Source organism: Augochlora pura, chromosome 8 (genome assembly GCF_028453695.1).
Source record: "Augochlora pura isolate Apur16 chromosome 8, APUR_v2.2.1, whole genome shotgun sequence".
In the NCBI taxonomy this organism is placed as follows: Eukaryota; Metazoa; Arthropoda; class Insecta; order Hymenoptera; family Halictidae; genus Augochlora; species Augochlora pura.
In genome coordinates, this window is record NC_135779.1 from 10,683,815 (window position 1) to 10,711,775 (window position 27,961).

Here is a 27,961-nt window from a genome sequence, read left to right on the forward strand (position 1 = left end):
AAAGATACGTGGATCTTAAAGTCATGCAACGAGACATGTTTTATTAAATATTGCTTCTGAAAAAGTCTACGTTGTTTCTTTAACGTTCTGAAGTGGAATATTGATTCTTATGTGAAGCTAATTTTATACTGCGTCTAACTCTAAATTCCCTTGTTTTATACTATATGAGATGATCGTATAAAATACGTACTTTTACAACAATACAAGGAATTTTATTACAAATCAGTTAAGTAATTACTAGCCTGAATTATTAGCCTTATTTATGTGAAATAAAAATTGTCTGCATCGTTTGCAAGAAATAGAAATCAAATAGCAAATTCATACTTGTCTCAATCAATAACAGGTTAAAAATAATACATTGACCTTTTACAATGCATTCAATCGTTGCGCTATTTTAAATTGTAAATACCTATTCAATTTTGTATAATAGCAGAATCGCAATATTACTCTGCTGGTAAGTGTATCAGGAAAATCTTCCGAATTCTAAATGACAACGATCTGACACGTTATCGTGTACGCGGGAAAAATGAATGATTGTTATAGCGTCGTTTATGAAGTCGTCGAGGAAAAGAACAAATTCGAACCATTTTCTTTTGTCCGCAGTAGACTCGCCCGCGCGTCGAGCGTTATCGATCGCCTTGCGGCGCGAGGACATCTTGATCTTGGCGAGGTGATAGGTCGCCCGCCTGCCAAGAAAACCGAGACTTGTCATCCGCGACGAGCATGCACCGGCGCAACTCGATAATTTGTAACGATCCTGCGTCGCGATAAGCGGCGTGCAAACCGCCGCTCCGCGTCGGTGGAAATTTTCCGATGCACCGGACTGCATCCAGCGATTGGCTGGCGGAGGCGCTTCAAGGCGCGTCCCGGTCGCGCGATAAAGGATCGATTACATAAAGCAGTTCTTCTTCGTCATCCTTCGTCGTCCCGCATACGATTAGCGAGCGACTCCTCGGTGACTTTTAGTGGGAGGAGGAATCGCGAGCGCGACGCGCGGATAAGTTCATCGGAGCCGAGACGATGACGACTATAGGCTAGTTTTTAGACGGCGAAGAGGAATGGCGGTTCGGTCGGAAACGATTTGCTCGAAGGACTTCCAGTCGATGTAGCATCTCCTCCCCTTGATAAATCCTCGGAGATTGGCTGCTCGCCGCGGACGATCACGGAAGCAGCCGGGTTTTCGAGTAACTGTGCATCGCGTTCGCGGTCCGGTGCATCGGCGCATCGGTGCCAGGCGAGCGAGAATGACGGCGCAGAGCGGCGCAGAGCGGCGCGGCGCGGCGCGGCGGTCTCGTGTCGAAACCGAGGCGCAGATAAGCTCGTTTTAACGCGAGATAGTTAATCTTCCGCTTAATCGGCTTGTTTATCTCGACGTGCTACAACCGGGAGAACGTCGGTAATGGACCGACCGAGAGAGGAATCGGGCTTCTTCATATTCGAACCCGCGCCGCGCAATTTGTCCCTCGACCCGCGATATTTCAATCGAACCCGTTCGGGTCCGGCGGGGAACTCGGCCTCGCGATCGAGAAAATCGGTGCGGGAACCGGGCCGACGGCACCGACAGAAAAACCTTGAATAATCATCGGCGCGATCGCGAGCTTCGTCAAGCAGTGAAAGTAATCTGAATTCATCCTTTTGGCTTAACGAGCTCGACGGAGATTTCACGTAGACGCCGAGTTCACCGATCCCGATCTCGCACTCGCTCGCTCGTTCGCTCGCTCGAGCGGGCCCCAGATCGCCGCTCGATCCTCGGAAGAAGAAATCGATCTCGCCACTCGGCACTCTTTCCCGCGCGGCGTCATTCGATCCGTGGAAAGCGAGACACGGTCTTCCTGTCGCTCGCAAGCGAAATGGAAATAGTATGTTGGCTAGTAAGACCATTTCCACGATACGAGTCCGCGTTCGCCGATACGACAGTCCATTGCTACGAGTAAATTATACGAATCTCGACATGTTCTCAGATTAACCCCTCGTTGTATCATGTTCCTTACAATTGCAATGATCAATATTTTTTTCCGATAGCAATATTTCCTTAACCCATTACCGCCCTCTGTACCTGCACAGGTACAACGCTATGTGTTGAACGACCTTGTTTCAAACAATTTCACTCCTAAAGCGCCCATTGTACACGGCTGAGTACACCCCTAAAACTTGATATGTAAATATATATTTTTCATTTTATTTTCTTATATAGCATATTTTATCCCTTATGGACTAATAAATAGAAAAACAATAGAAAAATATAATACTGCAGTTTCATTTTGGGCGTTAATGGGTTAATAACAAGAAACCTTTGTATACATTGGGCATTTGCATCTGCTCGAATGTTTAACTATTGGTATCAAGGGAATAGAATTTAATTCCGACTCGATTACTAGCTTATTACTAGATATTTCCACCACGAGTCCGACTCGTTCAAGGGGTTAACTTTCATGCGTAGGTTACAATAGAACTCCATTGAGTTATCGAAGCGCCATCGCAACGAGCTCAGTAGAAGGCTGGGTTTTTTCGGAAGTATTCTGTGTTTTTTACTACTCCCACTGTACCTGTAATTAAATCTTGTACTCTGTACCGACTAGTTTTTCCATAATACGTGTATTTCATTTGTATCATTTAAAAGCGACTCGTGATGACTAAGCAAAAAATAATAATAATAAATTCTGCGGAAACTATAAAAAGATCATTAAACGGTAACGACGAAGCCGAGGATTCGCCAGTAAAGAAGTAGATTTAAATCGTATAGGAATATTAGCAGAGCTGAACAAAAACGGCGAAGCCGAATATCGTGTACGATTTTTGCAACGTCCATCAACGAAAACAGAAATCAAGAACTTGAAGGACTTCGAAGTTGCGGCAACGAAGCTCAGGACACGCATAGTGTTCTTCGGCATAAACAAATCGGAAAGTGGAAGGTGAAGGTAAAGATGTGCTACAAGTTCTATTGTATTCCCTGTCGGAAAAAAGAACCGAATCGGGAAGTAAAAAGAACGCCTACAAAATAGCAACGAAGATCGCGAGTCCCATTGTTCCGTTGGTAAATAAATATGTCGAAAAGTAAAAGGATGTTCGCACAGGAGTTGGAGGTCACGTGCTCCCATTGTTCTCGGGTAAAATTGAAAACGATTTTCGAGTGGTAGCAGCGAAGTCGAAGGTTGCGTACGGCTCCTATTGTGTTCTCGAAAAGCTTGTCTCAATTACGATCTTCGCGGACGCGATTGAAACGCTGGAGCTAGCGTGTGTGCGGTCCGTGTACATATACATATATGCATGGCCGGTGCACGAGCGGTTGCCAGCGAGTCGGTTCGAGCGGAGCGACGTTTTCTATTCCGTAAGATAGACGAGGTTGGAGCGCCGATGCGTACAGCGTGTAGCGGCGGATTAGAGATCGGTGGGTGTGTTGCGCGGGTCGGATCGGATCGGGTGTGCGATCATGCGTTAAAATGAAAGGAGACGCGCGCGACGTGGTAAGATGAGAGACGAGAAAAACGAGCCGCGTTTCTCGACTCCGGCTGCTCTCGGTTCTCCTTCGGCTCCTAAAAGGACAGCCGCACGCCGTCGCGGAAACTACCGAGAGACTGGCGGAATCGTCGACGCGAACGTTTTTGCTATTTAACGCGTTCGCTGACACATCGAGACTCCAAAAAAACCATAAAAACCGAGAGGTTTAAGTCGACTCTTGCGTACTGCTGATCCTAAGGAAATTTAGTCTCCCAGCGGCAGCGGACGTGTCGGTTTTTCGATAGCAAGTCATTCGCGTCGCTCGTTCGAAATCAAAAGTAACAAGGATCCTGTCGTCGACTCGTTAATTCGCGGACAGATACGCAAGAAGTCAAAGCTTGTTCGCAGCGGGAGAAAAAGCCACGGTATTGCTATAACGTTGAACGGTAGGCGCATAGGAAGAAATTGGCCGGCGAGGGGTATGAATTTCGATTGCACTTTGCGGCGAGATGTATCGGTAATTAACACGTAATGAAATCCGCCGGCACAAAATGATTCGGCAAAAAGCCTCGGTCGATAACTATGACGGATTTTTCCACTTTCTAAACCCGAGCGGCCAATCTCGAACAGCATGGAATTTTGTAATTAGATAGACGGTTTTTGTCAAAGTCACGTTGCCAGTAATGTTCGCTCGCGCGTACAATCGTTGCTTCACCGTCATCCCGAGGTTCGATTACGCCGCCGCGAATGCATCCATTGTGCAGTTAGATAACAGACTGTGCCCCAGAATTCCAAGTCCTTAACGATCCCTCGAGGATTATTAATACACAGGGCGGCTATCTAGCATCTAAATTGAGCGAGTAAAACAATTTCCAGTTGTTATTGATTGTAACAGATGGTATTGCTCCCTATGCGCCGCGGCGCGCGTGGGCGTGAGAGATCGGCTGAATCGATCGCAAATCACGTATGTATATTGCCGAGCACGGTATTCATTAATTAATCGTGGTGCTACGACTGTCGATCGGTTGATCATTATAACACTACGTTCATAATTGTGATGAATTTTATCGCAATTGCAATCGCCGATGTTGTTGTACTCTTGTATGGTGAATAATTGACAAGATATTGTACACGGTCTCGACGATTTTCGAAATACATTTAATTCAACCGTCAAAGCACCAACATGGTTTAAATCTTGAAAATTATGGAGCTCGTCAAAGTATCGATGCAGCGCAATCTACCGAGAATCGAAGGATCTCGTTACTTTTACTCGACTTATCTGTCGTCGATACAGTCGCGCGCTGTAAAGGAGAGGTCACGTAGCGTATCTAATAAAATAGTTAATCAAAACGGACTAATAATCTCGTACAAGCATTCGTGATTGAATCAATTACAATTCGGATAAATTTATGCCTGAACATTATCTCTACTTTATAAACGCATTCGTTCAGGAGAGAAGGTCCGTCATAGCCAGACATGGATTTGTAAATAAAATCGACTATGATAATGCCGAGCTCGCCGTTGGAGGTTTCCAGTAGGCGTGATTGAAGTGTAATATTTTAATAGTAATCATAATGAAGTTACAGTATGCTTTTATACAATATGTATAGATAGAGCAATAATATAACCGTTCTTAATTATCTCGAGCGACGTAATTACGCTTAATCAATCTGTAAGTTTATTATCATCTATGTAGTCAGAGAGAAGGAGGTGGAGAGGAGGATAAGGAGGAGAGATATGTAGAGAACACGTATCCGCAATAGTCTTACGTGGAAAAAACAGGTGAAGCCCTACGTTTCCGTCAACGCAGTTGCCAAACGCTATTCGCAATCGTTGTCGGTGAAGTTTTAACGAACGAAACCGGAAATAAGGAAAACCGCATTATACAAGGGTGGTCTCGCGAACGTCTCTCTTATTGCTTCCCCTAAACTAAAACATTCGCGGGCACGTTGAACGTCGAGAACAGGTATGAGAACACGGCTGACGTTCCCATCAACTATCGAGCCAAGTAATTTAACAACTATGCGTCCCAACGAGGAGCGTCCCGAGCTCCCGATCCGCACGCCGGATCAACGAGACCGCATTTATATCTTCATATATAATATGTATAGTATGTATATTTATATATTAATAAAAATCACGAAGAACTTCTGTATCTCTGTATCTTTACAAACGTTATATCCCCTAATGGAAATTTGTACACAGTTTTTTCATACAACATTTCTCTCTCTCTCCCTCTCTGTCTTAATTACACGCTTGTTCCGCGAGTGGTCGTCCTCGTCGCTTTGGCTTCCAGAATGTCGATCCAGAACGCAGCTAGGATCCTTCCGTCTAGTATTCTCCCTCGTCGTTGTTTCCAACGATTCACCTAGCGAAAGACGCCTGCGATCCGGAGACGCCGCTTCCGAATCTCCTCGTTTCCGTTCCGCGATTACATCGGCTTCCACTAATACCGGCGATCGAGTTTCACAAACTCGAACTGTCCTCACAAAGAACTGCTCTCCGTTCACGGGGCGCCGTAACTTCGTCGCGAATAAATAATACTAAGGAGGGTCCGGCTCGCGCGATTCCATCGGCGAAATAGCGGCGAGTCGCGATTATCAATTACGTGCGCGTGTAGAACGAAAACGAGCCTGTAGGAACTACGCTATGGAGCGTCCTCTTTCTGCGCGCGGTTCTGTTCACGCAAGACCGTGACCTGATCGAAGATCGTCAGAAAATCGCTGCCTATTGATCAACAAGACAGCAGCGACCACGTCGCAGGATCGCGTCCGATTAGTGCGCGGTCTAAGAGAAAGAACTGTGCGTGGATCCCCTTCGCGTTCCCGCTGTCGAAGTGCAAAAGAACAGAGACGTGGGATGTATGAACGTATCCGATCCGAGGACACATAAAGATTCGCCGCGAGATCGTTCGCCGATCTTGGACAGGTCTACGCGCCGACGCTTGCTTCGATGCGAGCGACTTCAAACACGATCGACAGAGTCTAGCTACGGTTAAAAAAAAGTTACATCGAGACGAACATCATCGCGAGATTCTCGCCGAAGGGTGGTCCCTTAAACGGTATCTCTCGTTCGACGCGAACATTCTAGGGGCTATGTGGAAATCTCGATGACCGGCTCGGCCGTATTGTTGTTCAGCAGCTCCGGCTTCTCCCTCAGCTTCAGGTCGTACTGAGGCGGCGGAGTGGTTTCTTTGGTCTCAACGGGCGACAATCCGTCGGTCTCGTCCAGGGGCGACACCCCTTCCTCGCTGTCCTCGTCCTCGTCGTACTCGGTCTCCATCTTAGACTCGTGGATCTCGTGCAGCCGACTCGGCAGATAAGCAGAATGATGGGGCAGTCCGTAGCCAGCCTCTCCACCGTAGGTTACTTTCCCCATGAACGATCGAATCTCGTCGAAGTAGGTGTCCTCCCGTTCGTTCTCGTTGCTGCTGCCAGGCGAATCCGCCACGGACACGCCTCCACTCCCGTCGTCCACCTCGTGCTTCTTCAGGTGTCTGTCGAGATTGGTCTGCTGGCCGAAACACCTCTCACAGAGGTGACACTTGAACGGCTTCTGCTTGTCGTGGATGTTTCTTACGTGTCTCTGGAGATTGCTGGAGATACTGAATGATCTCTCGCAGTACTTGCACTTGTAGGGTTGCTCACCGGTGTGCGTGCGTAGGTGTCTAGTCAGGTTCGCGGACCTCGGGAACACCTTGCCGCAGAACTTGCACGAGTAGCGGTCCTTTATCTTGCCGTGAGGGTGGTGATGGTGGTGGTGGTGGTGGTGAGGAGCGATCACAGCCTCCTGGTAAGGCTTGACGCCGGGGAACGGTCCCAACGGAGGTCTACCCAACAGGTCGAACCCTCCTCCACCTGGCCTAGCTCCGCTGAGCCCGTTCATAAGCGTTCCTAAAAAAGGTAGGCCCCGCGGAGGACCGAACGGGGGCAGCGGTGGCAGCAATCTGGACTCTGGGGCCCCGCCTCCCGGCGGCGGAGGACCGCCCGGGAAGCCAGGGAACGCGCCGGTAGGTCCACGATACATCGCCTCGAGGAACATGGGATGAATCGGTCTGGGATATGCCATGTGCGGCGGGGTGTTCGCAGCTGGTTGCTCGGCGGGCAAGCTGGTTCTTATATGAGGACTACTCGGTACGTCTTTGAGATCGACTTCCATAGGTGTAGAAGCTTCCTCTTCGTGTTTGGGCGGCTCCGGAGGTGGCGGGGCCTCCTCCATTGACGCTGGAGCAGGCGATGGACTGCGGCTCTTCCTATCGGTAGCATTCGAGTTGGTCTCTTGTTTCTTCGTCTGCACTCTGAGATCGAGGGGCTGATCCGTTGTCTCCTCGCTGGTAGCTGACGAGGCTAACTCCGAGTCCGTCTTCTTCTCGGTCCTACTGCTGGACTCCCTCTTCTTCGGAAGGTCCTCTTCGCCGTCGGTCGTCGGCTGGACAGGTGGTCTAGCCGGGGAAGGCCTGAAGGAGGACGTCGCTTTTTCGGCCGTGGATGGAGAAACTTTGCTGTGCTGTGGAAGTACTCTGGGCGGTGAAAAGCGCTCCTTCTTTGGACTGTCGCTTCGTTTCTCGGCCTCTTCGACCTTCGGCGGAAACAGGAGGGCCGTGTTGATGAAGTTCGGGGCATTCGGAAAGATACCCGGGTAAGGGCCCATCAGGCTCGGCGGATAGAACGGTATCCCTCCTGGGAGGTTGCCGGGGGGACGAGGATAGACCATGAAAGGGCTGGGAGGCGGAGTCGGTAGCAACGGCATGACACCGGGAGGACCGGGAGGGCCGGGTGGACCGGAAGGTGGCGTCGAGTCACAGAATCGCTTGTGCTTCGACAAGGAGGTGACCGTGCTGAACGACTGTCCGCATTTAACGCACTTGATCTGCATGCGACAGTCGGCGTGCATGCGCTTGTGCCGACATAGGTTCGAGAACTGCGTGTACGCCTTGAAGCAGACCTCGCACTGGAACGGCTTCACACTGCTGTGGATGTGGGTGTGCTGCTTCAAGCCCGAGCTGGTTGCGAACGTCTTGCCGCACTCGGTGCACGCGTGGCTCCTCGCGCCCACGTGATGCGTCCGGATGTGGCGCTGAAGGTTCGACGGATCCGTGAAGACCTGCGGATTGTCCGACTGTTAGCGAAACTTTGAAGATGTTACTCTGAAGGGAGGACTTGTAGGGTTGGCCCGCGAAAGCCACGGATGTGAGACTTACCTTCGGACAGTTCTCGCAGGGATAGTTGCGCAGATCACCGTGGACGATGGCACGGTGACGGACCAGCAACGGTCGCCAAGCGTAGGCGCGGGGACAATTGTCGCAGCGGTGTTGTTCGGCCGGGTATCTGTGGCAGGTCACCAAGTGGCTGTCCAATCTGGAAATCGCAACCGCGATAAGACAATCGGTCTACCAGGCTCCGAAGTCGTACAGCTAGCACTGTTCATCCACTTCCATCCTCAATGCACTCTCTCTCTCTCTCTCTCTCTCTCTCACTCTCTCTCTCTCTCCTCGTTCTTCCATGCAAACACTCCGGAGACAGTGAAGACTATAAAGAGTTAAAACTACCACTCTCTCATTTTCTCTAGGTCCAGTTTCCTGTCCCTCAATGCAATAGCTTTGGCGATCAGAGTACGCGAATGATCGCTATGTGGCTCTTTCGAATAGATGCTAAAGACTAGGACTACCGGTCACGATACAGGTCCACCTATGTCCGCCTAAGTTCGCCAATGTTCAACGACTGCGATCTCTAACACTGTCCTTCCGGCACTTCCTTCGTTCCCGGGAGCTCGCGCTTGATCTCCAACGCGACCGGTGGAGGATCTCGCGGTGGATTCCTCGAGCAGGGCACCCGGGATTTAATCGATCCGCGGCGGGGCAGCGCACCGGCGAAGACTGCGCTCGGTGCAGTCGAGGATGATGACTAAGTGACTCCGGCAGCTCGGCGGCGGACAACCTCTCGCGTAATAACGGTCGCACGGCCCGGCCGGCCACGCCGAGGAAGGGGGTGGTCATCGGGGGCTGTTAGGTGCACACGAACGCTCCGGGGTTGCCGCGTTCCCCGTTCGGGGGTGTCGCGAAGCGGGCGCACACGGGTTATGGTCACAGGATGTGCCATGGTGTGTGCCGGCATTGATTTTACACCCTCGAACACACGTGTCGCGTGAAACCTATTCGTGGTGAGATAGTAGGCTCACGGTGACGGTGCGCCGTGCCAGATGAGCTGCGGGCACGCGACGCCTTCGATGATGCATAAGGGGGTGGCTCGATGCAACCGAATGCGGATCTCGCGCGTACTTTATGCGCCACAACAGGTGACTCTGCCTGCCCTGCCCTGTCCTACACTCCGCCCTGCCCTCCCTGCCTACTGGCTAACCGAGTCGCACGGAAGCGGCTGGTGTTGCGGCTTGTCAGGGAACCGGGAAACTGATGCCGGAACCGAACCAAATGGATGGCCGAACTTGCGGAGCTAGGCCCGAGCAACAAATAAAAGTGCGACCGCCGGAAACCGGTCGGCCCGGTGCGGTGGTCCACCAATCGCAGATTCCGAAGTCAATTGTTCATTCGCGCGTCGACCATCGAGAACGAGCACGCGATGGTACGTGTTGTGAAAAAATCATATTGGCCGTACATATAGAACGTACGGGGTTCGTCGAAGTCAAAGTCGAGGCAAGCCAAGGTGGGCGGTGTACTTTCGATCGGTGAGGCAATTAGAGCAACACGTGCTGCGATTTTCCGAATCGTGGGAAGAAGCCGGTAGCCGACCTCCATATGGCGGTTGGAACGGACAAGTATTTGACTTTTCGTTTAATGGCGCGGCGCAAACAGCGCCGACCCCTGAAAAAGCTATCGGGCAGCTACCCCTCAAAGTTGTTCGCGTGCTCGGGACCCCTCTCTTTTCGTTAGGAACGCAACTAACGCTCTGATTTCAAGAGGATAACCGATCGTTCCAGTATTTTGTCGAATAATGAATAATTTATCCGGGAATGTGCAGGAGTCGCGCGACTCTTTGAAATTTCGAGCAACATAATATAAACATTTATAATATCGCAGTGACGTCGATTCGATGGCGGTTGCTTGTCGTTCTAAGAGGCAATTAACGGCGATCTGATCCGAGGAGCCGTACGATGTCGCTTTATGAATCGTTCATGAGTCGAGCCGTGTATTTTCTAATCAGCGACGGATTCTAACTCGCGCGGATGTAATAACAAGGTTGTTTCGCGTCGATATCATATCTGGGAAGCGTACAGTTCTGTCTAGTGAATGATTTCGAGATTACTCACAGTTCGATGTCTTGGAACGGCTTGTCGCAGACGGTGCACCTGGTCTCGCCCTCCTCCTCGTCCTCTTTATCCTCGTCGATGGTTCCGCTATGCTGCGAGGCTGCAAGCACAAAGAAGAAAAGGCTCGTGAAACAACGTCGACCGCGGTCGAGAGACAGGGTGGAAGTCGTAATTCCGTTCCAGTTTGTGACGGGCTGCGGCTCTATAAATTACACCCCCGAGAACGATGATACGTGACCCGTCGCGGTGCGGGCGAATTACGTGATCGAGAACTGGGGGCGGGGGCCAGCGGAGAGTGGCGTGACAAGTGGACGCCGGGATTGTTCCTGAATTATTAAATCAAAGCGGCACTATCGTTACATCTGCGCCGCGAAGAGCTCGTCGTGTTTGCGAGCCTCTCCGGGATACAATTTTTCCCTCGAAACGGTAACGAGTATTTGCAAACTTTTGAAAATTATTCGTGCTCACAATTGTCTCGATGACAGTCGGCGTATATCGGTACGCAAGTGGTCTTCGCGCGTCGATCGAATGCAGGAACGGATAGAAGAACTCGGATGACACTGTGCACTCTTTGCGCGAAGTATGTTTTGGTGCCGCTAATAGGTCGCGATGCTGCAGCGAGCGAATACAATGGACACAATGATGCGACGCACGTTGTCCGCGAGGGAAAACACCGGCAGGGGTGTCCGAGATCGCTTCCTATTGGTAACAGCTCGGCCAATCGCAGGTGAGACTCAGGTCGCCCCCTGCGGCCGCTATTTACCCCCAGCGGACAGAAGCAACGGCAGGTAAAATCAGGAGCCGTGAACGAGACGGTGCATAATTTTTACCCTCCACGATCCTCGAAGAGACCGTTTTTCAACATCGGGACAGGGGACGAAGTGTTTGTTAATTTAGAATTTCTAATGACGGAGGCGAAATCGCAAATCGTTTTAAAAGCGGAAGAAGAATCTACGGTTCAGTGTTATTAGTCCCAAAGGATTTCTCACTTCGGAACATAATTACAAAGTTTCAGGCTACAACATACTATTTAACGCATTATTTGTGGGAGAGGTACTAATGCCATTTTCAACAATTTGCAAAAATCGGAAAAGATTAAATTTTTTAAAAACGTATTAATATCTTTCCTATATTTCGATTTTGACTCTATTATCGTCCGTTGTTGTCGAGGTCGCCGAGTCTCAACGGTCGCCGGTTCGAAGTGTTTTCGACCGGGGTCGTTACTCCGAGCGTTCTCAGGCAAAAACTCTGAATCCGATAAGTTTAGTATCGCTTTCGAGGAATTCCCTTCGAAAATTAACGCGATATTTAAACACATGGTGTGTTAATATATATTTACTGAGTATTTTCTTGTTTAATGACTGTAACCATTTGTTATCCTCATTCGTAACACATTTTCCAAATAAAACAGCTCCCAAACTTTCAACGGTTAGTTATGATCTAATAGGCTGTGCATCGATTAATTTTACAAACATAATAGAAAGTTCGAGAGATCGAAGTGGTCGATCGAGTATTAGCTAGACGATTGGCGAGATCGGAACGGCACCCGTCCTCCAACGGTTATTTAAATCTGCCGCTACACTTGTCCGGACCATATGGTCGAATGATGGCCCCCAACGGACCTTCATGGGAACCGGGCATGGCCCCTACGCCACCAACTACGCCCAACGCCACGAACCAACCCCCTCTAGAACGTTAATCGTTCCTCCATCCGCGACTAATTTGAAGCGGCACGCCGTGAATTTAAACAATAAAGGATGCGGTCGGCCTCGTGATCCACAAAACGGGGTCAGCTAACCAGCCACCGAAAGAGGACTAGAAATAAATAGCGAAAGGCCTATACAGATGAACAAAAGGGAATAAGAATCGACCGATTTGATCGAGATGCTGTTATACTAAAAAAAAAAATTGACAACCAACAGTATTTGCTCTGCTCGTAGGAATGGACTTGACGGATTTTATGGAGCATAGGGTTGATATCCCAATTACCGTGCCCCGGATTAAGAACGTATAGAAAAAGAAAAGTGTTATAAAAAATTGCTAATATATATTTTTTGTTATGTTTGCCTATCAACATGTTAGATTCAAGGAGATGTGTCATTTTCAATCCGAGGCACGATAATTGGGACATTTACTCTACAAAAAATGCGAGAATTAATTCCCTCAAATTGTCCTTCAGCTTAAAAAATAATTATCGATTGTCAACAAGTATAAAAGCAAGTCGAATAATCGTATCTCCGAAATTGACTATTTTTGTCTACAAGAATAAAAGACGATTTGCGAGAATTTACTATATCATAGTACTGAAATGATTAGAACTCTGCTTCCGCGTCTATGGGAAGATCGTTTTATCTGCCGACTCCGGACATTATCGGGCAGCTAGACAGCAGCGAAGCCTGACTTTTCGACAACGAAAAAACGCACCGTCGGATTGTGGAAAGTCAACAGGTGGGATCTACCGGCAACACCCCCTGCGGACGCGTCAGTTGGCGGTTGCATGGGAAAAAGTAACGGAAATCAATGTTTCCGTGACATCGCGAGGTACTAGGATCAACGAGATACATACCCCGAAGAATTCGTGCGAGGCAACGGACACCTTCGGAGCGGAACCGAGCCACCTGCAATTAAGCCCGGCAAACGGAATAAGGCTCGGGCGAGACGGAATGTCGCAGCGCGTAAAAAGCCGATACTTCCAGGAACAGAGCGATGCAAATAATTCACTATAGAGGCCAGCTAATTGCGTGTTACAGAACGTCAGATGAGCCTACGCGATACTTCGGTTGATTGATAGTAAAAGCCAGGAAATTATAATATTAAATATCAGATTAGGTCAGAATCGTGCACGCATTTTTCCCGACTCATTCCAGCTCGTTAGAAACAAGCCCCTGATATTCTATGCTGGCAACTCCGCGCTCCAGATCCACGCCTTGGACTATTTTAAGCGGGTTCGCCCTCGAAGAGTCGATTAGGTAGGTGCCTTCTCCGAGGGAAAAGCATCCCCGGCGTTTATCCCACGCACTGTCCGCGCGGAAAACGCGTCGAAAGCCGGCGAAAGTCAAACGTCAAACAGGACGTGTCATTAGTTCGATGAATCAGATAGGGTTGCAGCTTGTCACGCGTTTTCGCCCGCCCCCCGCGCGCGCGCGCGCGTGCCACCCCCTCGGAAAACAGTGTCGCGTGCCCTTTTATGCGCGGATACCCCTTTTTTCAGCCCATGTACCCTTTCTGCCTCTCTTTCTCTCTTTCTCTCGGTCGAGGTCGCCCCGGAGGCCAGGTTACGCGCGTGTTAATCGACAATACCAGGCCATAAATTATCCGCGACCCTAAATAGAGCCATCCAGAGGCGAGATGAGCGTCTCCCTGAACGGAACGGAGCGATACGGAACGGAACGCTGAGCGAAAGCTTGCGGAGAGGGGCGCGGCGAAGGGAGGCTGGAAAACGGGCGCCGCGAAAAATCCAAACCATAACTCACGTTAACTGCCCTCGCCAGTTGCATCTACGCCCCTCGATGCACGCGCGAGAGCGCGACGTGGTTTACCGAATCGTCGGGAAAAATGCGTCTGTCCTGGGATCATAAAACGTATGGCTTGTCATTCGACAACTAGCGTTGCGAGAGAACAAACCCTGGTAACAGTTTCGCTCGTTTCACACGCGAGCGAAAGAATTCGAAAATTTCGAATCTGTCGCTCGAATTCTAGTTATTCCGCCGTCAATTACAAATACAACATATCCGACGTTAAGATCTTATTGGTCTGAAAGTATAGACATTTTTTGTGTTTATCATGCAATCTCTGCACGTGAACTCCGAATATAATTTATATCGGTGAATACGATTGCTTGAAAAGATCGTCGAATAAAACTCGAAGTTTAGGAACGGAGAACTCATAGGTGCTTCTGACGAATGGGGTTGTAAAATGGATAAGAAAAAACCGCTCCACCCGTAGGAGGGATGTAGTCGCCATTTTAATGCGGTCGTATGCATACGCGACCCCATGCATGCACGTTAAAGCGATTCCCTTCCCGCCTCTGTCGCGTCCTCTGTTTCTCTCCTTCCTACTCTCTGTCTTTCTCCGTCCATGGAAAAAAAATGATCCGCTCAAAGGGAGACAGGGCAGAGATATCCCTCGCAAGGGCTGGTACAGGGTGTACCGTTTGTTTGACATCATTATTCTCGCTGCACGCACCAGCTTGCCGGAGATTTCACGTGAAAATGGCCCCGCTGGATTAACGACGGCGCCGTTCTACCATTTCCGAGTACTTTATAGACGGCACTTTTTTTCGCTTATTAGAAACCCCACGGCAGCGATTGCGGGGTGACGCGCTTTAATTCGAGCGGGGAATCCTGTTATTCGTTGAAAGTGTTCGCTAATTGAATTGATAATCTTACGCGGCGAGGAGCGTCGGCCTCTTTGTGCGTTGATAAAGTTTTCCGAGTTAGTATTAACAATATAACTAATAACCAAACTAATAACCTTCCGACAAACGAATCAATGAATAAATTAAGTGATTACTAAACGATTTTTTAAATATTGACAACTAGATTGCGGATTTCACATATTTTTAGCAAAATAAATAAAATGTAGAGCAGTGAAAGTATTTAAAGAATTGAAACATTTCATTGCATTATTTTCAACTGAATAAATTATTAATGTATCGTGCGAGCAATTCCGAGCAAACATTCGCCGGAAGCGTGGGAGCGGGTGTTTCCGGCGCAGGCCGCCCTTCGGCGACGATTTACAACGAACGAAATCTTTGAAAATTTCATTGGGGAATGGTAGCGATTTAATTAAGAAGCCGAGCGTCCGTGTCTGCTGTCCTCCGGTGAGACGTTTACGAGCCGCGGGAGTTACGGGGAAAAATCGCCGGCGAATTAGCCGTAGACATCGCGCGCTGAACTTCGCCAATAATCCCGGTTTTAATTACCGCGACATCTGGGTGTCGCTTATAAACCCCGTCTCCAATCTCCGCCCGGCAGTCATCCGGATTCTGACCATCGCGCAGGAGTTACAACCAGATGATTGTCGCACAGTCAGGCACCTGGGTTACCAGCCCCTTCTCGCAAATGAGCGCTGATATACGTATATTTTTATACATAGATATGTACATGTGTATAGTAGCCCACGATTTACAACAAAAAATAAAAATTAACCGCTTTGTAAGATTTTTAGCTAAGCAAATGGTAGGAATTTCTACAAAAGAATCTCAAGTTGCAAGCATGGGAAATGTTTAAAAACTTCCAGATTTCGTATAGTCTTTGTTTTGTTCCGACTGATAACAATGTCAATCGAACAACTGAAAGTTGAAAAAAAGCATTTCAGTGATTGCTTGGTAGACCAGTCCGTTTACCATTGAAAAAATTCATGTCATTTAGCCTACCTTAGAAAAAGTTATTGCATTCTAAAAGGTGTAGGAACGCTTTCGTAACCACTGTACACACATATATATATTTATACGTAGGTGAGTATATACGTATATTTGGTCGTAATGAAACTGGAAGATGGATCGCCGTTTCGAATTTGAAATTTCTGTATAACGGACTTCTCCCGGGAGCCGAAGCCGAGCCCGAAACTTGGCCGAGCTAATGGAAGGGCTCGCCGGCTAGGTTGCTCGTTTTATTGGTCGAATCGGGCGCGGCCCACCCCCGCGAGAGAAGGATGTTTTATAACGAAATTTAAAGCGGCACGAGGCCGGCCCGACACGCTGCCGGGAACGCCTCTATCTCAAGATAATCAGCGCTTATTACCGAACAGGACAGGGGTTAATACGCAACGGCCGCGACCGGCCAGGTGAATCACGCCAGGAATCACGGATGCATGACGAGCAAGAGCGGTGGCCTGCAGTCAACGATTCACGATTTACCCTCTGTCCTCCCTCGCATCGGCCTTCGCCGACTACCCTGGCCACCGACTACAGAAGACACCTGCCCACCCCACGCGTTCCGACTCGCACACGATCGCGATCCCGCAAACAAGCACGAGTCAGCGCGATCCGTATCGGGCCGAGAAGTCGTAAAGCCAGCTTGCGCCGCTAATTCCAGCTATCGTAACCGATTCGATTATCTGACAGATCGTCCGCCGTTTCCGGTCTTTGTTCAACGAAATTAATTGATCGTCGAACTGATTAATGGGCATACGGTCGAATCTCTAGTATTAAAGTTCTTTGTTATCCAAACGCGTTTCACGCAAGGGTTAAAGCACTGTTTGTTGTACAAATCGGCGAGGATTTGATCCGACATTGTATTGGGTTGATGCTAAAGCATTCTCGGTCTTTTTAAGATATCTGTCTCAATGCATGTTGGTCTTATAATTTGTTAATTTATGGTTTCTGTAAGTTATTTAATATAAAAAAGAACGCGCGTATGGTGACAAAGTCTAATACGACCTAGAGCGTTGGGTGTGTTTGAATATAGAAATCGACGCGTGTCAATATTTTGCCTACAGATGACAATTTACGGTTTTCTGTCTTATCGATAAAAGAGGCTTAGAATTAGTCTTTAATTTGTTGCTTCTAACAACTGTAGCAACAAACTAATATTTAAATAATTATTTCATTCGGATTGAAAGTGTGCATGTTGCACGTTGTTGCATAATCCTGCCATAGCCTTTCACCCTCGTTTATCATCTTGCTACACACTGAGGAACAGATAAATGTTGAGCGAGCTTTACCAGCCACTTCAATTATTCCTTTACCACCGACGAAGATCCGCAGAACCGACGGCTTATGCAAGTAGAAGAGGAGGGCTACAATAATCTGCCGCGAATAAAGCATCGTCGATGTCTCCCGATTAGCTGAACGAGTATCCTCGCGTGGAAGAGGCTCGTTAACGAGTCTAATAATTGTTAGAATGGAGCCGGAGTGCTCGAAGCGACAAGATCGTAGATACTCACCGGTCTCCCGATCGCTTCTGTCCTCGGTTGTATTTTCTCCGAGCATGTCCTGCAGCTGAAGTGGTTCTCGAATGCCGAGAAGAAGCTCTTCACCGGCCGCTATGTCCCGCACAGCCTCGTACACCATCTGCGGACAATCGCACCCTTGAATCTTCCTACCCCCTGGTTCGCGCGAGTCGTCTCGCGTGCTTCGACTCGAGTGCCGATGCCGCGAAACCAGCGACAAGATGTCGCGCCGATAACAATCGTGGAAAACGATCGCGGCGGAGAAAGAGTCGATATCGAGTCATCGAATCGGCGTTGCAATAATTTCCAGGCCCGGCCGGGGCCAGCCCATCGCACGGCCATTAAACTCTCGGCCCCGGGCCGACACGTACTTTACATCCGAGTCCATAACGTTCGAAAGCGATCAAAGGATCTTTACGGTGTCCCCCGAAAAGTCATTACGCCGCCGATTCCATGGGGCCGTGATACCAGAGAAACGCGTCGTCCCCCATTCCCACAACGATCGCGGGGCGTGCACCGAGTCCAAACGACTTCGTAGGGTGACTTAATAACTAAACACCCTGTATACCACCGACCAATACCATGTGTCGATGTTCACACAGATAGAGAGGACGATCGCGCAGGATCGACGTGCTGCGACCTTCGGCTATCGTCGCACGGAGAATCTCGGAAGACAAACGATTGACTTTGAAATTCGAGTCCTAGATTCTAAGTAAATCATAACGATAAATTTTGATACGTGTGTAGGTTGCTATCGGTTGCCAGGACTTTCTGCGAGGGCCTCGAAACTTAGATTTAACGTATTACCGACGGAAAACAAGAATTTTCGTTTTATTCTACGCCGTGCAACATATATTTGTTAGTGTTTTTCTGATAATTGAATATATGTAACTCATAATGAATATTTCAATATATTGAAGGATTTTTATATCATTAAATCACCCGTCGTAATAATAATAAATATCGCTTTCCTCTTTAAGGAAACAGTTACTAAAACGTGTAACCTAATGACTTTTTTTTAGATATATAAATAAAAGAAGAATATATATAAATAAAAAAATGGTATGCTGCCCTGAGTCTAGCATAATGCATTAATCAAGATCTCCCTTAGCTAACGACTCAAGAATATGCTACCTATTTACACAAATGTTGGACATAGCTCGCGTTTTTATGGATCTACCTGCTTTAGGTAGTCGAAGAAGCACACCTTGCTCGCACTAATTCGTGAATTTACATCAAAGCTGGCTACGATTTAATCGAATGCAGGAAAGTGCAACAGAGTCGCGAACCATTTGGCAGTTGGACGTGCGCCGCGAACTTGCTCGCGGTTTCCGTTCCATCGCTGGCTAACGAGCCAACGGTCGCCGGGTGCGTTTCTTTTTTACGAGTTTCGCCGCAAGTAAGGACTGCCACTGACACCCTGTAATTATTCCTTCCTATTAACTGCAACTGTCGATCGGCCGTGTGTCAGTTGCGCCGTTGATCGAATCCGTAAACGGTCGCGCGCCGATACCGGGTTTCGAAACAATCGAACGGGGGCCGGAAACGGTGAAAATTACGCGCGGAATTCGATGAAAAATTTGGACGCCCGATGGCTTAATTACCTGTCCGCCGATGAGCACGTGACGCATGTTGACGATGTGCGGGCTTCTGGTACTGCACACGTATTTCAGCCAATTATTCGGCTCGTGGGATGCGTCCAGCCAACCTCTCACTCCGCTGCCGGCGGTGCGGACCTGGGGATGGGAAGAACATCGTTAGTCGGAGCAAAGGCCATCCGAAATTTTCTTCATTTATCTTTTCGCGCCGTTCTGCTTCGACAACACGAGAACTACCTGTTAAAATGACTAATTCCTCATTTTTCTTCTTTTATAATTTCTGATACCATAAAAATGCTTTTATTGGAAATTTATCTATGAACTTCTTCATCGAAGCACATGTTATAATAAAAATCGTGGAAATTTAAGTAAATACATTAGTCACGTTTTGGGCTTGGTAGTTCTGGTGTTTAATTCGAGACTAATATTTAAACCTAGTAATAGGAAAATAGATAAGTTTGGAAAGATTATTATTATTATTATTCATTTGAAGAATATATAAAAAGATTACAGGTAATTACAGGAGTCAAGATGACTATTATTAACTAAACCATAAATATTCCTAAAAATCCTATGTAAATTATTACGATAGTCGTATAATGTACGACGATTTACTAGTTTTAGGATAGTACGGTGTCTAACGGATGTACGAGATGAGATAGAATAAAACAGTGTAATAATAGTGAACAAAAGATGAAATCATCGACGACTTTGAACGCAAGATGGATGTCCCCCATAATATCACAGCAAACAATGCTCAAGCCCGTTCAGTATTTCATTAATTTTACTGCAACGAACCTTCTGCTCGACAAAATAATTTCTTCTCTCCTTCGAATCTTTAGAAAATAAAATAGCAAAACGTGATTTCGCAAGAAAGAACTGCGAGTCGCGAAAATGCACTTGTATGCGCGATCTCTGCACCTGACGCAGTTGAAAGAAGTGCAAGGACCGTTAAGAACGATTCAGTTTGGGGATGCGGCTGGCCCCATGCACGTGCGGAAAATAGTTCGAACGAATGTCAATTTCCGGAGGCGAGCCGCAATGTTTCGGATCCGGGACATTGCGTTTAACGGACTGCCGCCCATGGACGCGTCGGCCTCTCCACTCATCACCCTTGCTCTGTAGCCGCAGCATCCAATAGGGTGCTGTGTCAGCTCCCTACTTTTAGGGCGAGACAAGTGATTTTTTCAATTGTCTTGCGCTCGGCCACGCAACGCTCCGAGACGCTTGGTCGGCCAAGCGTCTCGCCCCGATCCGCCCCTGGACACACTGCGCCTTTCGATGGGCTAATTCCACCCCTCCCGGCACCCTCTTCTCACGCTGTAAACACATTTTGCACTTCCACCGAGGAGCCGGTTGCGTCGGGCTGCGACGACGTACAACTTCGTCATTACGACCGCCGTTCTCTTTCCGTTCATTTATTTCAACCCCTGCGTTACACGACGAGGAATTCGAGCGTTATTCTAATAGAAAAATTCCTAATACAAATGTACGTGTTTCCGAGTAAAATACAGAGCAAGATGATTGATTAGGGTGTGTACTCTGAGCGAAAGCGCTTATCGCAGATGGATCTTAGAGCGTTCGCAAGTACGCGTGCAGCGGCGGTGCTAGGTTTTACGTACCACCTGCCGGTAGCGAGCGCAACTAGTTCTAGCTGCGACCATAAAAATCAATGAATCTCGCAGGTGGATAAGCGTCTGCCTTGCAGGTAAGTAAGCAAGGTTACCGAGCATCCGAGTGCAAGCAACTGTTCCCAGCGGATGAGAGAGGTTCGCTCATCTCCGTGTCCCGGATAATCCTCGCGGCTCGAGTAAACTGTGAAAACATCGGATGATCCTTCAAGTATTTACTCGCGCTTCGACACTTCCTAATTTGTGCCCGGCACAGCCTCCGATAAAAAGGTGTCACCGTCGGCCGTGTGCGCCGATATTTATGATCGCGTTCCAGGGAGAGAGAGAGAGAACTGAAAGAGCGCGGAGCGGTGCGACGATTTCCGATTTGCGGCGGGATCAATGATTTCTCACGAGCCATCGAGTATCACTGATCGACCCACGGGAGTTCAGGTAGCCGGCTGACTAGTAATACCCTGTAATGCGGGAATAAGAAGTGGGACAGTTTGGCAAAAAGGAACTCGAAGAAAGAGGGTGTGAGGTGCCGCGGCCATAATGGCCAGTTTAGCTGGCACAGCAGCTAAGGAGCGTTTCCGGAAGATGGGCACGAACGACCCACACCACAATAGGGCCTTGCGACGCGACAGATTAGGATCTCTCGCGAACGACACCTCCGACAATGATGCGAAAAGCTCGTCGGTCCGTGAAACGGTACTGTATAGTCTCTTCAATCGTCCGTCAGCTTGGGACAATTTGGAAAGAGGAGATACGATTATTCGGGCCTCGCAGCACGTTTTTATAGTTGTTGACAATCGACGACTATAAAAACAAACCGCGAGGTTCGAATAACTGTGTCTCCTAAATTGTGCATTACTGTTCACAAGCTAAGACAGTTCCTCCAATGGAGGATGACATCGAGGGTGAAGTCGAGCGCCTCGCTTTCGAGATACGCACAAGTTTCTAATTCAACACTGACCCCTTGTTGCCGAATGTCGATCTACCGCTACCAGAATGATCTAGAAAGCTTCATTAACGCGTAACAAATTATCGTTTTTAATGGCGCTGACCAATTCTACGGATCAAGCCGGTAAGTTTTGAAGGGCTCGAAATTCGCGGGACATTCGAGGCGTTAAAGGCGGCTATTAAGTTTCACCGAGTGTCGGACGTTAATAAATGGAACCTCTCGGCTCGTAGGCGAGGTCTTTCACGGTTTTTGGAAAGAGGCTCGTGGCCGAGGCTGCGAGACCCCGCAGCGGGGACTTTGAGCGCTTTGTCGGCGCGCTTGGACATGTGCTAACAATTCGTCCGACAGATTTGTCTAGCCGTGGATCTCGTTCGCCCCCATAATCGAGGCACAGAAGCTGCCTGGGTCTGAGGGTTCCGAAGCGTCTCCCGTTGCAAGCGGAACGCGCATTAACCGGAGGGAATTCTTTGAAACCCGGGCGAAAATAGTCCGGCATCTTTGCCGCTGCTCCGCGTTGTTTCCATTGCGGGGGGCGGGGAGAGAATTAATTGCGGGCATTATCTGGGCACAGTGGCAACGGACACAGGAGAAAACGATCGCAGAAAGGGAACAGAACGCGCGGGTAACAAACGCGGTCGAAGCGGAAACAAACGAGGAGGGAGGAAAGCGGAGAGCGTGAGCGACCCGGCTCGGCTCGACGCTGCGCGCGCCACGCGAATAAATTATAATTGCATGATTCCTTGAGCCTCTTTGCCGGTTACGGCGCAGCACGCGCCGCCGCGAAATTGCTAAAATTGGCAGAAATGCGCGACCATTTTAATTACACCCGCGGCTTTCGCACCGATTTCTCTCTGCAAGAACATTTGTCCGTCTCTCCGCCGTGACGCTGGAAAATCGACGCTTAGCCGAGGTTCAGGAGGCCAGCGATCATAGGCGGAAATTGCCAGATTTGGAGCAGCTCCTTCGCCGAATCGTCATACTTACTAGTGCAGGAATCGGTATTTTTCAGGTCTTTGGGTTTCGAGGACTAGGAAAAAAGTAGTCGTCGGTCGGCCGGGATAGCTTACCACGTTAAGTGCGAAGCCAATTTTGCTTGACTTTCCATTCAAACGGAGAGGGTGCCCCAAGGAACTGACAGTGGATTTTTCATTGGTCGAGATAGGTGGATATGGAACTGGAATATCGAGATGAATAAATAAATATAGAATAATGCCACCTGAATAGCAAATTCACTGTCAGTTTCCATTCACTGACGTCGCATTTAATGTGTTAATTGTTTAAAGCAATCAACTGCAGTCGAAAAATCCGGGTTCGTATCCCAGGTTGGATCTTATCCAAGCCGCTAACTCATTTTCTCCTACAGCATTAAAGAGAAATTTGTGGCGCACAACTATTAACGTCAATTGACCGTGAACAATGCTTCGAGGTCTACCGTAGCTACATATTTTGGAAAACGTTTCTTCCGCGGAACTGGAACATTCCTAATTTGACCGTCGATGCGAGAAAGGTCCGAGAAGGAGCGAAGAAGATCCGCAGGATGCTCGGTCTGGAGGAATCCTCCTTGTCGGCGCAGCATGGGGCCTGCAGGACAACCGTGTCGCACAAAACACGCGATCTCCTTCTTTCCCATTGTAACCTCACACCTCCAACAAAAACGAGTCGACGAAAGATCGTTCGACGTCGGTTGGGTTTTACCGAAAATACCCCAACGGGAAAGCAAGGACGCTGGTCGGGCAGACAGCGCGGCAGATCCTCGTGGATCCTCCTGAATGGACCCTCATAATCGGCGAGGTTCCGCGCCGTTTTCGTCGCTTCGAGGGATCAACCGCCGACCGATTCTTGATCGTGATCTTTGCCGTCGAGCGACACCCTCTATCCAAACCGGCCCGTCACATGGAACGTGTCCATTCACAAATTAAGATATCGTGGCGCGGCACTACCTGGATCCTCCTGTCGATCTTCAACGATCCTTCCCGGGAGTTTGTGAATGGACCAGCCGCCATTCACGCGCATCGAAGACGAATTGTATCGATTATGGCCGCCGACGCACGACGATTTTTATTCTGTGCTCTAGAAACCGGAATACGGTGCTACGACCTCGGTGAAAAGTATTCGATTGAATTAACCCTATCGTTTTCATTCTACGTCGATTAGCACACGTTTGCTGCTAACAAGATCGTACGCGGGACAGATAATTGATATTTGTCGAATCCCAATCTGTACTTTGATGTTGAGATATTTGTAAAGAGAGGGTAGAATTCTATTTCGATCGAAATCATGTTACTGGCACGATATTGTAGGACAAGGAGTTCGTCGAGTCACAATTAAGCAGAACATGATTAAACATCATTCTACGTGGTTCCTCTTGCGAATGATTTTTGGATCAAAAATCGGGCGATCGAAGCAATTTAAAATCGGGACACCACCTCCGCGCGAACCGGAGAAGAGTTAAACGGGCGGCAGAATAAATGAGCGGCATTCATTGTCCACGGCTAACTTATGGCAGCGCCGGGGTAGAGAGGGCGAAGCGTGTCCAACCCGGGACGGAAGTTATGAATAAAACGGATCGATAGCGTATGATAGTCCCGTGATGGCCGACGCAAAAATGCTTTTAGCCGACACAGCGTGTCCTCCCCGGCTGGGAAAACCCATCTCCCGGCTTCTTTCCCGGTGCCGTCAACCCCGAGGCTTTGCTGTGTTGCGGTCGGAGCGTTCTCGAGGCTTTTGCGCGCGTCGTGTTGTCGTGGCGCGACCGAGAGTGTCGAGAGTGTCGAGAGTGTCGAGTCCGTCGCGTCGCAGCGGCGTTCTCCTTGTCACGGCCGATTAACGCGTCCGATAAGAGGCTCTCCGCGAGCTCATCTTTGGATTCGAGGCAGGGGCGACCGTTATTATCGTCGGATCGAGCGACAATGCCGTATCGAATTCCATTTGGGCGTTCTCCCCCTTACGCCGAAGAGAAAGAGGAGAACAAGCTGCGCGGCCAAACGAATTTCCCAGAGTTTCCAGAAATTCGTTGGGCGTCCCGCGGCCCCGGGGGAAAGCGAAACGGTCAATTATCATCCCCTAAATAACAGGACTGTTTACGATTCCGTGCGTCGCGCGGCTCCTAACGCGATCCCCCGACCGAACGCGGCATTAACCGTTGGCGACATCTTTGCTTAATTTCCTCGCACAGTTTAAAGCCCGGTCCCTAAAGCGGCGAGCGGGGACGATTCCCGGCGACTGACGAGCCTTCCGGCAGTCTTAGTCACTCCTTAATTAATTTCTGGGACGAGCTCTCGCTCCGGGAACGCCAACGCCGCTCCATCCCGTTCATCCTCGAGCTCCGGCAAACCTGCGCGAATATTCGCCGGCTAATTCCTCTCGCCGACTGCCGCGCCAAGCGGATTCGACGGATTCGACGGATACCAGCGATCTCGGCGAGACCGAAGGTTAATTGCATTTTTGATAACCAATCGAGCCGTGCTCGCGGGCGCCGTAAATCAAGCTCCTTGTTACGCAAACGTCGCGGGATATCGATGCTCGATCGATCGATCAGCCGATCTCCGCGAAGACGATTTCTTAGGGAAACCGGCACACCCGGGGAATATTCCTCGTGTTTTCTCGGAGATTGGACACGCGTTTTCCCCGTACTTGACCCACTTGACTCGTAGCAGGAAAGTAATGCAAGTAATGACGGGGCAAACGGTGCCCTCCGACCCGTGTCTAACGCGAAACAGATGCCACCCCCGACGACTCGGGAACCTCTTTCGTCCCCCAGCCGCCGTTTCTAAGGGAAGCTACCCCCGACGTATCTAGCGGTATAAATTATATCCGAGTCGCGTCACTGCCAGCCCCTTATATGATCGATCATTAGAGAGGCCGCCGCGCGCCGGCCTGCCAGAAAATTTGCCAAAATCGGCTGATTCGTTTCTCCTCGAGACCGTGCCGACCCTCTAAACCGGCGCCACTCCAGCCGGCCGGGGAATAATGACGTTTCCTCGTTTGACGAATGATCGGCGAACGAGCTCGCCGGCTCGAACTTTCTTGGAAGCTGAATCGACCTGCCTCGGCGAACATTCTCGGCGCTGCGTGTCGCTCGTAGCAGCGCAAAGTCCGTCTAATTAGCCGATATTCGTGATTAGGGTTGCGTTACGTCGATTCCCGGGGTGTGTTCCTCCACGCAAGTGCATCCCGATTCATGAATCCCTCCGGAACACAGGGGACAATTAAGTCGACGTCGGAAACCGCGCAGCTCAGGCTTACCGGCGGCGTCGTGATTAATGCAGACCAATAGCGGAAGGTACACACGCGAAACGCCTCCAGGTCGCAGTGTATTCCTGTGTATATTGAACTTAGGCTACCTCCCCGAACCTGACCAGATTAGTTCGGTCATTGTGGCAGAACCTGCTCGCTGCCCGTGTGTGCACACAATCTGTCAAACCGCAAGCAGCCACGCTGCAAATTCTGCCGATCTCTCGCTGATATTCCGAGCGATATAACGTTGAATTCTTCAATGGCTCCCGTTAATCCGAGAAATCGTGGACCGCGACCACCTCGGCGATGATCCCGACGGAGCTGTTGCGATATTATCGAGGACGTCGCGCGCCGTCTCATCGTAGAGTTACACGGTGCGTCACGATTTCTTCTCCGATTCCCGCTCTTTTGCCGGTGGGAACAAGGAGTGGTCGTTGATTGCTCGTCAACTCGCAGCCCAGATTGAGTTTACATTTTGAATGTGCCGTGGCTGGCGAGCGGACCGTGAAATAAATATTAAGAACAACGACGCGCGTATTCGTTAGCCGACGAATCGCTCGCGGTCGAGAGCCACGTTGCATTAAACAGCGGCCACGGTGTTTCGTAAATTGCTGGTATTTTTGGCAGTGAGCTGTGGCAATTTTCGAAAATCCGATCGACGAAACTCTCCGTTAACTACATCGCACCGCACCAAACACGGTCACATTGTTCCGTCAAAGGGCGGAATTTCGCAGCCCTACGGGATACGATTTGCGGCGAAAGATTTCGAAATTTCTTGGGGGACTGGTAATCGTCTCCTCTCGAACCTGTGCTTCCTTCCCCGTCGGCCCCGCGACCGGTAACCGTCCCGCAGATCCGAGACAATCGGCGGCACATCAAAGGCGGCGATTGTTTCCCGTAAATTATAACCGGGAGAGCACTTGCTCGACTTCTCGTTATGAGTTGGCGAACAAGTTCAATTAAGTTCACACCGGCGAAGACGAGGAACGGCTTCCTACACACGCCGAGGCCCTATCCGGCGTCTATACCGCCATCAACCCCATGGAACTACCCAAACGCTGAAGACAGAGATAGAAAGAGAGAGAGCGAGCAAGAGAGAAACGACGAGAGGGAGAGAAGACGGCAAGGGGACAGAGAAGCGGAGCGTGGTGACAATGAGAAACCAGGGAGCCAATGCGTTTATTATCAACTCGCAAAGTTCCGAACCGCCCCTTACGACTCGACCGTTTCAAATTCGCGATATTAGCCGCGTCTTAACGGCCCCACCGTCGAATAAAAACTGTTCCGTGTGCAAATAGATTCTGTCGAATATATTAGACGTAATACTTTTCGAAATTATTCGTGCGATCGCTGTGGTGGTATTTCTCGAGAGAAGCGACCTCTCAAATATGAATATGTTGTCTTGTCTCGCGTCATTAATAAACATGGCAACAGCTGTCGAAACAATTTTTATCTTATCATTCGTATTTAATGTAAGCCGTGTCAGTTTAGTATGTTGGCTAGATGACATTTTTGAGACAGTTTCGACTGCTCAACGACTTGTACAGTTTACGATAAAATGTCGACTTCCACAGGATCGATCGTGCAAAGGAAGGAGACATTTCCTCGGCCAATAGTCGAAGAATAAATTTAATAAACCGTGGGTCTTTGGAGGGTAGTAGATTGCACCGGGTCGAAGGTTCTAGGGACGAGCATGCACGTCCTTTGAAGACGATGATTCCTAGGACGCGTCTCCATTGTACGGGACAGCCGGGTCAGCCTGACGACCGGGCAACACGTGTCTGTTATGTCTATTATCGACAGATAGTGGGGTAACGAGCGGACGAGATTTATCACCCTCCGTTGCCACCCCAGAGAAACGAGGAGCCGAGGGTACAACGGGGCGGCGAAGCGAGAGGAGCCCGGTTTACAGCTGGTTTGACAGAAAGAAAGCCCGGTTAAAGCCTCACAGTTGTAAC

The 27,961-nt window shown here is 49.3% G+C and overlaps 1 protein-coding gene across 2 annotated transcripts in view; it reads right to left on the reverse strand.

Moving 5' to 3' along the window:
* Positions 1–5,032: 5,032 nt before the first annotated feature.
* The window catches only part of LOC144473979 (transcription factor hamlet), a 70,061-nt gene continuing 47,132 nt past the window's right edge, over positions 5,033–27,961 (reverse strand). The window contains exons 4-8 of one of the 2 annotated variants that reach the window (XM_078188353.1): positions 19,200–19,331; positions 17,590–17,716; positions 10,702–10,801; positions 8,639–8,795; positions 5,033–8,541 (exon numbers count right to left, since the gene is read on the reverse strand). In XM_078188353.1, coding sequence (XP_078044479.1) covers positions 6,532–8,541; positions 8,639–8,795; positions 10,702–10,801; positions 17,590–17,716; positions 19,200–19,331 — 2,526 coding nt within the window. In that variant the 3' untranslated portion in view covers positions 5,033–6,531. Of the gene's footprint in view, positions 8,557–8,638; positions 8,796–10,701; positions 10,802–17,589; positions 17,717–19,199; positions 19,332–27,961 lie in introns of both variants that reach the window. The other variant, XM_078188351.1, reaches the window with a different exon arrangement.